Below are 12965 nucleotides of genomic sequence, written 5' to 3' on the forward strand. Positions count from 1 at the left end.
ATTCTCTACTATATGCATGCATGTATTATACATATTAACCTTCCTCTTTAATCAATTCATTTAAAAATCGCATCAAATCTGTTGCGTAATTTAAAAGATCTGGGCATACATAGCATATAGCACAGCGGTAAGGAACTTTTTTTTATAATGATAATGATAAAACGCCAATTGCTAATTTCGCAAATATTACGTCTAGGTATGTAAAGATACTAAATGGGCACTACTAAAGACATATCATAAAATGGTATTTGAAAATGTATTCCTAGATGAGCTTAGTATAGAATTTTACTAAAGGCATTACTACACTTGTCGATACAACTCCATATAATTACGTAAGTGTCTAGAAATCGAATCACATACTCCTTGATTTTGCGAAGACGATGCCAGGAATATAAATGAGCGTGTCCCACCGTCGATCGAACTTTCACCCTCAGGGCGCTCGTCCAGTAGACACGTAGCGTGAAGTCGTGGTCAATCCATCTCGTTCCCACCCATAATTGATTGTTTCGGTCTTTCAACCAATATCTAGATGAACATTTGGTCATACACGGCTCGAACAAATTTGTCTCGCAGATTTTGTTGATTCTTACATTAGAACCTTCTACTCATTATTATAGAGAACTGGATCCATAGAAAATTGGTGAAGTAAATAGTATGCCGGTATAAAAGGCCGCAGTATAGAACTGATTATCTTTTGGTACAGTACGTTCAGTATTATAATTTCTTATTACATGGTGATGATGTATATATAAATATTCTAAAGAGATATTAATATGGTACCTATGCCTTACTGCAATGTTGATTTTGTTGACTTAATCGTGTGAGCGGGCGTTAAATTTTCAGGCATAAAGTATAAGTTATACCTTTTCGTCGAACACGAATTTTGAGTATTATGAGACGATCTCTAATTATTTACCTTTATTTCTCGGTCAGTGGTCATTATTGTTTCGTATTTTGGTATCGTGTATTCGTATAAAACGTATTGTGTATCAACGCATTTGCTGGATGATTCGTTTTAGAGGATTGGTAATCGAAAATATACGTTTTCAACGCACTTTACGATCAGGACTACCAGGGTAAGCGTTTTTGTTATCTTCCCAATGAAATATTGCTGATACATGATCCAATAAAACAAGTTTCCGACAATTTGATTTATGTAACTGGTATATGACGTTCTTTATTTATTTGTTTGGTATTTCGTGGCCGATGTATAATGTTCATCATTCATTCATCGAGAGTGCTTTCATTGCTTGACATTAATTGTATTATATACAATCTATAATAATATTATAAATGTGAAAGTAACTCTGTCTGTGTGTCTGCCTGCACGACCAAACGAATGATTCTAATTTCATGAAATTTGGCTAGGTTTTTTTTTCCCTTTTGGCTAGGTTTGGAACATATTCCACCATGCTGTTCCAATGCGGCTTAGTGGAATACACATGTGGCAGAATTTCTATGAAATTTGTCACATGCAGGTTTCCTCACGATGTTTTCCTTCACCGCTGAGCACGAGATGCATTATAAAGACAAATTAAGCACATGAATCAGCGGCGCTTGCCTGGGTTTGAACCCGCAATCATCGGTTAAGATGCACGCGTTCTAACCACTGGGCCATCTCGACTCTTATGACGTTAGCTTACCAACTATTGAAATATAATTTTATATTTTGTTTAATTAAAATTTTATTACAAATTTTTACCTCGCTTGTAAAACGCATTTAAGGGTTTCCACAAGAAGTGGATGTTTGTGGGACACATCAACGTTAAAGCTGTGAGACGGAATAACTGCTACTATACCAGCGGTAACCATTTCGTCTCTTCGGGTGGATTACGGGTTCCCACCAGTATCTGGATCTGTGGCGCACCACATTTGTGACCCTCTATACCTGCCTTGCCTTAATAAGATAACCCAGCACATAACTGTATGTGAACTATTAAATATTTTATGTAATATGATCCCGAACGGACTTATGAGACTTCCCAATTTAGTCGAAAAGGATTGTTTAATATAAAGCAAAATATTTAAATATTAAATCGTAATTTTATCCGTCTTTATGATGATGAATTGACCGCTATAAAGTTTTCAACCGCTTTATGACGGTCCTCATGTATAAATAACGAGATTTCTAATACGTTTGCCTTCATACATTTAAGCTTATTTGGTTTATAAACAAGACCTCAAGTGGAATTATTAACTTTCCTACGTGTTAATGTTATTTGCGAAGTCACTTACATTACTTTACTTATTTGGTGGTAGGGCTTTTTTAAGCCTGTGTGGGTGGGTGGTACCCGGCCACTCATTGTACCCAGATATCCTACCGCGAAACAGCAATACCCAGTATTGTTGTGGTTCAGTTTGAAGGGTGAGTAAGCCAGTGTAACAGGCACAAGAGGCACAATATCTAAGCTACCAAGATTGGTGGTGCATAGACAATGTAAGGAATAGTTAATATTTCTTACAGCACCATAATTTATGGATGGTGGTGACCACTTACTATCAGGTGGCCCATTTGCACGTCCAACTATATCATTAAAATCATTTGTTCAAGCATTATCGTTTTTTACGTGTAGTTAAAATTATTCACATTTCTTTCTTTCGGTTTTTTTACAAAGCAATTAAAGAAATCTTAACTAACGTCAATCGCTGCAATATGTGTCCATAAATGTAATTTTTAAAAGTATAATAAAGAAAACAAAGAAATATTGTTAATCATTTATAGTCTTATTTCAAGGTAATTAGTGTAACATTTAAGAGAATATTAAAAAAAAATGTTTTATATATACACGTTCACCATTCGAAGTAGTCAATATGCGCGCAAGAGTTGATATTGCCGCAGTGACGCCTGTCAGTTAGAGAGGGACACTTGCGACCGTTCTTTGTCTTCTCTCTCACGACGCGACGACTTCTAAACTTATCACCGAAACCGCAGGTCACAGAACACGGTGTCCAATCACTCCATTCCGATACAAGGCAGTCTTCAGCTAATGAAATAAAATACAATGTAAGTACATCTGAAACATTTATCTATCTAAATATAATAAAATTGGAGTGTCTGTTTGTAATATTAAAGTTACCCTTTTATACTTGATGCATATGTATAATATTTGTTACAATTTTCTTCTGTCTGTCTGTCTGTTTGTTTGTTCCGGCTAATCTCTGGAACAACTAGATCGATTTTGACGAGACTTTCACTGGCAGATAACCGATATAATAAGAAGTAACACAGGCTACAATCATATTTCATTTTGTTAAATTCAAACGCGTACAAGGTCCCGGGCAGCTAGTACGGAAACATAATGTAACTAAAAAATAATTCTCATCAAATGATTACAAAAAAGAATGTGTATATTAGGCTTCACACCAACTTTTGTGTGAACGCAGCCTAAGAAACTGCTAAGGTCAAGGGTGACCAATGTTTTATAGATCATAATCGCAATTTTAATATTTCAGAACTTGTTCAAATCAAAATCAAAATATTTTTTATTAAATTATGCCCATTAATACCTCGGCTGCGGCATCATTTTTTTTATTTCTTTTCCTGCGCTACTGGGCGTTTAATGCTTCGTATGAAAAACTATCATAATACCGGTACGGGGCTTATTAGACCCCGTAACGTTTAGGAAACTAAAACTCGATGACATGTGATGATATGATGCGATCGAATTTTATTTTTTCAGTGCGTTACGTGGTTATAGAGACCCCGTTGTAAAGAAGGAACATATTCGCTTCGGTTTTCAATAGGCATCAAATCAAATTCAAAATCAATAAATAAATACAAATCTGTTTCTGGGAGACTTGCGAGGCTTATAAGACCTCGCTCCGCATTGAACGTGTTCAAGAATTTTGAAATAGTCATTTACAGTCGAATTAAATATGAAGCTACCAAATGACAAAACCAAGCAAATTATTATTAAGTATTATTCACTTACGTTGTATTTTATTAACAGCGTGATGTAGACGAGATCTAAAATGCCTCGGAAGATGCTTCCCCAATCCAAGTTTCCTGCCGTGAGCCACAGCTAGCACGACGTCATCCATATTCTTCAGATGACTATCGAATTCTTGAACTGTCGTTGTACTGAAAATACGAGTTAAAGGCGAATTTAATTACACATCTGTATATTGTATTGTATAAATCTGAAAAAAAGTATCAAGATGATTTTTTAACTACCGAATTGATTTTATAAGATTCAATTACAAAGACACGTTCTTTCATGATAAATAATCAACAATTCAACAGCAGCCTGTAAAGTCTCACTGCTGGGCTTAAGGCCTCCTCTCCCTTTGAGGAGAAGGTTTGGAACATATTCCACCACGCTGTTCCAATGCGGGTTGGTGGAATACACATGTGGCAGAATTTCTATGAAATTTGTCACATGCAGGTTTCCTCACGATGTTTTCCTTCACCGCTGAGCACGAGATGAATTATAAAGACAAATTAAACACATGAAACAGCGGTGCTTGCCTGGGTTTGAACCCGCAATCATCGGTTAAGATGCACGCGTTCTAACCACTGGGCCATCTCGACTCGATAAATAATCGTCGTTCTGTTTTTGTTCGTGTTTATATGATGTCTGTTGTATTGGAAACTTAGAGTAAAGGAAGCAGATGTATCATCATCATCAGCAGCAGAAGCCCATGTTTGTCCACTGCTGGACATAGGCTCGCCAAATATTAGATATGTTTGTTTTATTAAAACGAGATTAATTTAACGTAAAGCGCACGTTTTTCTGAGTGAATAGATATTGTTTTATTTCAATTTTATTTTCAGTAGGACAACCAACAGTTGATATAAAATCAAAGTACTACTCAAACTCAAATTACTTTATTCAATATAGAAGCATTACACTTTCTTATTGATGGTCAATTGAAACAGTATTTATTTTAACAGTTATTTATTGGGATCCTGTTGTAAAACAGTATACATTGCCCCACAAAGGAGTTACTAACTCAATACTTTTTTCCAGCTAGTCTCATCATACACTATATTTATTAACAATAATAAACATTAATTATCCATTAAACACATGTGTAAATCACACACACGACACACATATAAAAATTGTAAGGAATACATTATAAATTGTCTTGATCAAATCTAATTTTCAATTCATATCATTAAATCAGAAATGTGTTATGTCATTTTATCTCGAGTTCTACGTAGTAGTTTACCAAATAATTTACTCAATGATTTTCAGACTGACGGTTTGCTTATTGGACGTAAAGGTATGTGATATTTGGATAACATTTAATACGATTGATCAGAACTACCAAGATCATTCAAGCGATGCCTCTGTCGTCAACCAACCGGAGGCATAAGCGACCGGCCTCAGTCGAACATGTAATATCGGCTTTGAGAGAGTACAGATAGAGGTATGCAGATCACTATCAATAGTATTTGGAGCTAAATTGCAATATATATGTACCCTTAGTTCATTTGTTAAATAAACAACGGCATATATTATGTATCATTTGGTAAATATTCTTTTAAAGCGTTACAGGATAATTGTTAACGTTTGTCATTAAGTATAATGATAATTTATTGGTAGTCGCCCGTGGCTTTGCTTGCGTTTTAGGGTGTTGGTTGTCATATGTTAGGCAAAAAAGTAGCATATGTCCTTTCTTCGAGTTCAAGTTTGTTTCCAACAATTTTTATCAAAATCGGTTCAGCAAATCGGTCCTGAAAGACCGCAGACAGTAAGACAGACAGAGTTACTTTTACATTTATCATATTAATCTATATTTTATTATAAATTTATTTACAGTATGTTACTTACGTAATTGGAGGTTTAGTAACAACAATGACATTGTTGTCGGCTAAATTATATGTTGGTATGTCAGCCGCATCTTCTTCGAGATCCTTAAGTTGATCGACGTAATTCTTTGTAGTTACGTCTCCTTCCGATTCTAGATAATTTTCGACAATATTTACGTTCCTCCTCGGGGTACCTTTACGTTTGTCTTTTAACTTCAAATTTTGGAGAAGTTCCTTCCGAGCTAAATCGTTTAGTTGCTTTGTTGAATATTCTTTCACCTATTTGACACAAATGTTTTAAAGTTTAAACATAAAAAGTGAAATTTTATTAATATAATTTACAAATACAATACGTGTTAATACAATCGCATTGTATTATTCTCTCTTAACAATTCAGTTCATTAGCAGCATTTCGCTCAACTTTTGAATTTAATTAGAAGAAGTTTAGTCAATTTAAAAGGGGAATCAATTGAATTTTATTTAAATAGTATATTTTATATACCTTATATTACCTTAGAAATTTCTATTCTGGCAATGGCCGGCAACTCTCTTAGGTTTGGGTAATAGAAACCAGCAGCTGGATGATTTGGGTGACGAGGGCCGTGCTTACTGACAGGATCTGGTGGAGTGGTTTCCCAGCGTGGGGATGTGAAAGTGAGACCACTAGCTGCTCCAGCATCCAGAGGTTCCAACTAAAATCGAACGATACCTAGTTTTTATTTCATTTCATTTGGAAATTTAAATTGTTTTACCTATTTTCTTACATTTTAAGATCAATATCTAAGAATTTGTAATCATTATTAAACTTTATACTTACATCAAGGGTAATTTCATCAATCCACGACGAATCGATACACAGATCTAAGCTGTCTACTCCAACGAACCAATCAGGCGAAGGTATCATACGAGAGATAACTGAAATCTGAATGCGGATTTGACTGTTTGAATATGTTTTTGTGTGTTTTCAGTTACATCACTATTCGTAACAAAGTTATTTAAATATATAAATCAAATCCTCTGTTACTTTACATTTCACATTTATTATATTGATATAGATTTAAAATACTAAAGTACTAAAGAAACATTACGTATATGAAATATCTGATTATTAAGTACGACGACAAAAATATATCTAAATTTAGCTTAAACATATTCTAAATTCAATTGGTACTTTTTTAATCAAATATACCAAAATTACTTACTAAGCTATGATCTCCATCTACAAACACCATGTTACCAGTTTCACCTGTACCGTCCCCGACTGATGGAGCCGAGAACTGGTCGTAAACTCTCTGATCCTCATCACCTTCTTGTACCAGTTCATCCAATTTTCCAAATTGGGCAAAATTACGAACTGATTTTCTCGCAACTTCATCTATGTGGTACAGATTGTAGGATCTGTTGTGAGATTGGCCTAAAAACAAAGTAACATATAAGGCCTCCTCTTCCATTAAGAAGGTTTGGAACATGTTCCACCACGCTGTTCCAATACGGGTTGGTGGGATGCACATGTGGCTGAATTTCGATGAAATTAGACACATGCAGGTTTCCTCACGATGTTTTCCTTCACCGCCGAGCACGAGATGAATTATAAACACAAATTAAGTACATATATATAGTGGTGCTTGCCTGGGTTTGAACTCGCAATCATTGGTTAAGATGCACGCGTTCTAACCACTGGGCCATCTCAGCTCTAAAAAACAAAAGGTTTGCTAAATTTCGTCACACTTGTAAATAAATAATGATTTGGATTAAAGTCAGATCCAAGTCAAAGTTGACAAGTTTATTAAATATTTATGCTAAGAGCATTCAAAGGACAGGATTCATTCACACGAAAATTTACAACCAGTTCAGAAAGAAGAATATCATATATTAGGTGTAATGTTCTTTTCACTTTCGTTAAAACCTGAGAAGGAATTTTAAGTAAGGTCTGCCAACAACAACAAACAACGATAGCCTGTAAATTTCCCGCTGCTGAGCTGAATCCTTTGATGACAAGGTTCGGTACATATTCCACCACGATGTTCCAATGCGAGTTGGTGAACCACGATCTTCGAATTTAGACACATGCAGGTTTCCTCGCTATGTTTTCCTTCACCGCCGAGTACGAGATGAATTATAAACATAAATGCGTCTGGGTTTTAAACCGCAATCGTCGGTTAAGATGCACGCGTTCTAACCACTGGGCCATCTCTGGATATATAAGTTTGCTTAGACCAGCAGATTTGGAAATATTCTAATTAAGATAAAGCGCTTTTGTATTTAATTCAAGTATCAGCGATTTTCATCGTCATTCTGTTGTTAATCTTTGATCATGTGACATGTCAAATACTTGTGGTTTAGTATATTTCCGTTTTTTTTTTTTTATAAAGGAATACAATTATATTTTTTATATGTTAAAATGAGAGCTCACGTAGATGCTCACTTACGATTGGCATAAATAAAAAAAAATCAAAGTAAAAATAAACTTTATTCAAGTTGGCTTTTACAAGTACTTTTGAATCGTCATTTTACAATTAAGTGAAGCTACCATCGCTTCGTAAAGTAGATTCTACCGAGGAGAACCGGCAAGAAACTCAGCAGTTACTCTTTTTCAACATTTAAAAAATACAAAGTCAAGTTAGTTATATATATATATGTATATCATATTATATGTTACAGTAAAACTGTAGCATTTTCCGGGCGATACTTTTTTGTTATTATCTTTATAGCTGTCGGTGCCTCAAAACTTTTCAAAGTTGAGGTACATATAATATAAATCATCCAAATACGAACATACAAAATTAGAATCTAGATTTATTGCTGTATTTATTACCGAACTCCGTAGCTAGTTCAGTTTACCCCCAAGGGCATATTATAAGAAAATGTCGAAAATTTTCCATGACATAATGAAAGTGATATATATTTCCTTACAATCACGAGAGTAGTGTGCCTCGATTTTATGACTGCAATTAATTTTAGAATATGAGAACATTGTGAACTATTTCGTCTGATTTATCGTGTCTTGCCTAAGCATTATAGAGTTACTATAAAGTAATAGATAGTTTTGTATCATTTTCCTATCTCCATATTTGTGTGTTTTAATCTAGTAATATTATAAATGTGAAAGTTACTCTGTCTGTCTGTTGCTATATCACACCACACCAATGAACCGAATTTGATGAAATTTGTATTGATTGTCAAGATTTATTGTCCACTATCAATTTTAATATAAACTACAGATTTAGAAATACTAAAACATTTAATATCAATCCGTATTTAAATAATGTATGCCATTATAACCCCATTGCGAGAATGTGTCGTACTTACAACGATATTGCCGCTAATAATGACTACATTGACATTTTCGAGAGTAAGTTTCGTATATTTAGAAGGTGTTTGACGAATTCAATCTATTTATAATTTTTTTTCTGCTATTATTTATACTTATTGCCTAATTTCTCCATAAATTTAATATTCCTGTGAATTTTTTTTTCTTTAATTTTTACTTGTAATAGCTTCAGACTTTGTTAACTGTGAATTAATGTATTCTTGCTTGATGTGTACACAAATATTAGGGTGTGACTAATCTTCGAACTTTGTAATTTATTATCCAGATATTTATCAGTTATTATATGTCTTGTGTGCCATATGTAATAAATAAATAAATTTGTCATGAAGCAAACCTGAATCTCAAGGAAGAACATATGTTACTACTTTGCCTTGGGTGATAACGAACCCCTAAAATGCGAGAGCAGCCGCGGGCAACTAACTAGTAAGTATATATTAAGTACTATTTTAGCTAAAATAATAATACGAGTATACCATTTTAATTACCGAGTATTACAAAATAGTTACATTATTTACCACTACACATACAAATGCCTTGAAATACATATTAAAGTATACACTTTCACATGTCCAAGATTTAATATTTTGAAGCTCATCTACAGTGGACGTCCATAATACACGTATAAAGAAAATATTCCACGTATTCAATTATGTTATTATATATTAGAACCCCTTCCTGTCTCCCCTCGGTAATAGACCTTCAGAGATAGAATGTTAAGTTATTGTATTTGCAGTATAAGACGCGTCGATGCCGAGTTTTAATTCCACAACAACAACAACAACAGCCTGTAAATTCCCACTGCTGTGCTAAAGGCCTCCTCTCCCTTTGAGGAGAAGGTTTGGAACATATTCCACCACGCTGTTCCAATGCGGGTTAGTGGAATACACATGTGGCATAATTTCTATGAAATTTGTCACATGCAGGTTTCCTCACAATGTTTTCCTTCACCCCTGAGCACGAGATGAATTATAAAGACAAATTAAGCACATGAATCAGCGGTGCTTGCCTGGGTTTGAACCCGCAATCATCGGTTAAGATGCACCACTGGGCCATCTCGACTCCACAATTTATACTTAATTGGCACCGGGATTTTATCAAGCTTTTCTCGATAAGAGTAAATTTTTCTCCAAATATAGTCAAAAACAGTAATATATTATGTAAGCTTCTAAAATAATGAAAAACGAGAACGATACGATAACAATTGTACGAAGTCGATATCTCCTTCTCAAGGTAAACATTACAAAAGAATTATGATTTTTAGATTTACGACCTACAGATTAAAAACTTGAAAACATTATGCTTTATATTTTTGATATTCTTTTACTTTCAGTGGCTTTATTTATGTTGATTTACGATAAAGGCAATTCATGGCAATGTATACATGTATGGGTGTACACGCACACATCGAAAGGTCCTGCGGTCACACACACAAACAACGGGCATATGGACACATGCGAATACTCACATATACACATCCAAACAAGGAGTTTGATTTTGTCACAATCCGCTTAGTCGTTTTATTATGAAGGGAGAATCGCAAAATTATGCTCAATAGCTATACCACAAAAACATTTTGTTTTATTTGTCAGAGGTGGACGGTTTATGTTTACGATTTAAAGTCTAACGAATATTTAACAAAATCCTTTCCGTCATTTAAGACCATACAATCAATGTATCCCGTGCAGGTTTTTAACTTGGAAAAATAAGGCATTTGCATACGATTTTTTCGTTATATTTCGAAATCTTTAATTATTCCTATCAAACTTTATATAAAAAAAACCGATGTAATTAAAAAAAACACAAATGGCTATCAAATTTAAATAAACCTAATGTAAAATTACAATCAACTATTAAATTAATTTAGCGTCATCAAATTCACTACAAATCTATTATATACCAAATCGTATTTTGTTAGGTAATGTGTTTACTATGTCAACCAATGGTACATAAAATATTCAAATCCAAAAAAACGCCCATTTCGTTGCTCTCATACTTTTAAAAATGTTCATCAACAAACACACTTTCGGATGTACAATATTAGTAAGGATTATTTCGTAATAATGATCCACAGCCCTAAGTCCTCGGCCCTTTTGATTGAAAACAAACAAAAGGATTTCTCTCGAAAAAAGAACAAATGCCGCTCACAAAGCGTCGTGTTCGAAGATTCGTTTCCTATCAGATAATTCAATATCAACTTATTTCATAATAAAATTCGCAATGTTTTCGTGTCACGAGTAGTCGTTAATTGTTTTAAATTTCGCCTGTGTTTATTTCATCTCAGTTTGACGTTTATTTATTTTTATTTGCTTCGAAAGAGACAACTCGTCCGCTCATAAGCACAGGTTGACGTTTTTTTGTACCGTTTTGAGTCAAATCCGTTTTATTTTTAGGTTCACGCATATCTGAACACTTTTTGTTTCTTGACGAATCATTCGCGTGAAATATTTTCTAGTTTTCTACATATTTATATGTAGAATTTAATCAAATAAGTGATTTAGAACTTTGTCATTTATGAAAGTATGTATAGCGAATTAAAATTAAATAGTAATTTATTATTATGTATTCAATAATATTATATTGAAATATGTAACAAATTAAATTTTGAAAATTTGGTGTAAAATATACATTTCGATTACATCAAAGTGTTTTCAGTTTTGATATTAAGTAAAGCTTTCAATTTCGTTTCAATAACCTTATCTAAAACAAGCCTAAGCTGATGTCTCAGAGCGATCAGGTAAAATAGAGCGTTTACGATAACATCTCCCTTTGCAAAAGTAAAGACAAATAAATATCGCCCTATCTCGAACGAGAGAAGCCGCGAAATGTCACTTATCTTCAGAGATAAAAGAAAAACTTCTTTCTAGTTCCCCTCCAAAGGCATTCCACCGATTGTCTTTTCGATTGTTCTAATTACATAAATAAAAGTTTCCGGCGAAGAGGCATGTTTTCGACAAAAAAATTCGCTTATGGAGGCGGAACTTTTGTGTAATCGCCGCTTCGATGAAGTTGATGAGTAAGTTTTTTGGATATAGCGAAATGAATTAGCGGACGTCCTGTCTATTGTTTCGTATTACGTTTTTGATCTCGCCGCGTTGACCGTTCGTAAAGGATAAATAAAACTTTTATCAATGGTTGTATTTTTAACAAACACATTGTATCCGAAACGGTTTTGTAATCGTAAATTTTGTTTATGACCAACCAAAGAGAATTAAAAAAAAAACATACAAACCAAAGACAGACGACCACTGTGCCTTAGGCCGATATAAGGGATAATCTTTAGGAAATGTTTCTTCACTCCACAAAAATTTTATGGTCACTTTATAAACAGCCATGTCAATTTCACACCCCAAAGCCAAATTGAGCCACGTGGCAAATAAAAACAAGATGGCCGCCATTTGTGGTCGTGCCATCATAGAGAGCGGACGCATTAAGCGCTTTAGTTCTTTCACACTTTTTATTCGACACTTTGAATTTGAAAATAGGAGACGGATTTAATTTCACGGTTTCGTAAACACGCAAATGTTTAGTTTAGGTATTTTAATTTAGTTCAGTTTCGCGTGCGTGCTGCGCCACTGAGGAGAGATGGTGGACTTTTCTATTTTGAGTTCTCATGCTGTACGGACGGAAATAAACGCCGGGTGACGGTCCGATTTAGAGCGAAGTGATTTCTGAACACATCACATTTGTATCAAAATGAGTAATTTAAAATACTACTATCATATTATGAAACGCAAAACACGTACTTTCGATCTCACTTATAATATAAGGCTTGCCTAAATTATCTACCACTATAATATTAATCATTTTAATTCACCCACAATGCTAATTTAGGATATAAAACCAGGTACATATTTATATAAGTATATGTTTAAAAAT

At 34.1% G+C, this 12965-nt stretch overlaps 1 protein-coding gene across 1 annotated transcript; it reads right to left on the reverse strand.

Moving 5' to 3' along the window:
* Positions 1 to 2703: 2703 nt before the first annotated feature.
* On the reverse strand, positions 2704 to 12668 carry LOC124543661 (spondin-1-like). The gene is made up of 7 exons (XM_047121922.1): positions 12319 to 12668; positions 6961 to 7172; positions 6576 to 6680; positions 6271 to 6450; positions 5781 to 6037; positions 3933 to 4081; positions 2704 to 2984 (listed from the first exon to the last, which is right to left on the reverse strand). Exons 1-7 carry the CDS (start codon positions 12515 to 12517, stop codon positions 2791 to 2793), a joined length of 1296 nt encoding a protein of 431 aa, XP_046977878.1. The 5' UTR covers positions 12518 to 12668; the 3' UTR covers positions 2704 to 2790.
* Between the last annotated feature and the right edge of the window lie 297 nt (positions 12669 to 12965).

This window comes from Vanessa cardui, chromosome 3, assembly GCF_905220365.1.
Source record: "Vanessa cardui chromosome 3, ilVanCard2.1, whole genome shotgun sequence".
In the NCBI taxonomy this organism is placed as follows: Eukaryota; Metazoa; Arthropoda; class Insecta; order Lepidoptera; family Nymphalidae; genus Vanessa; species Vanessa cardui.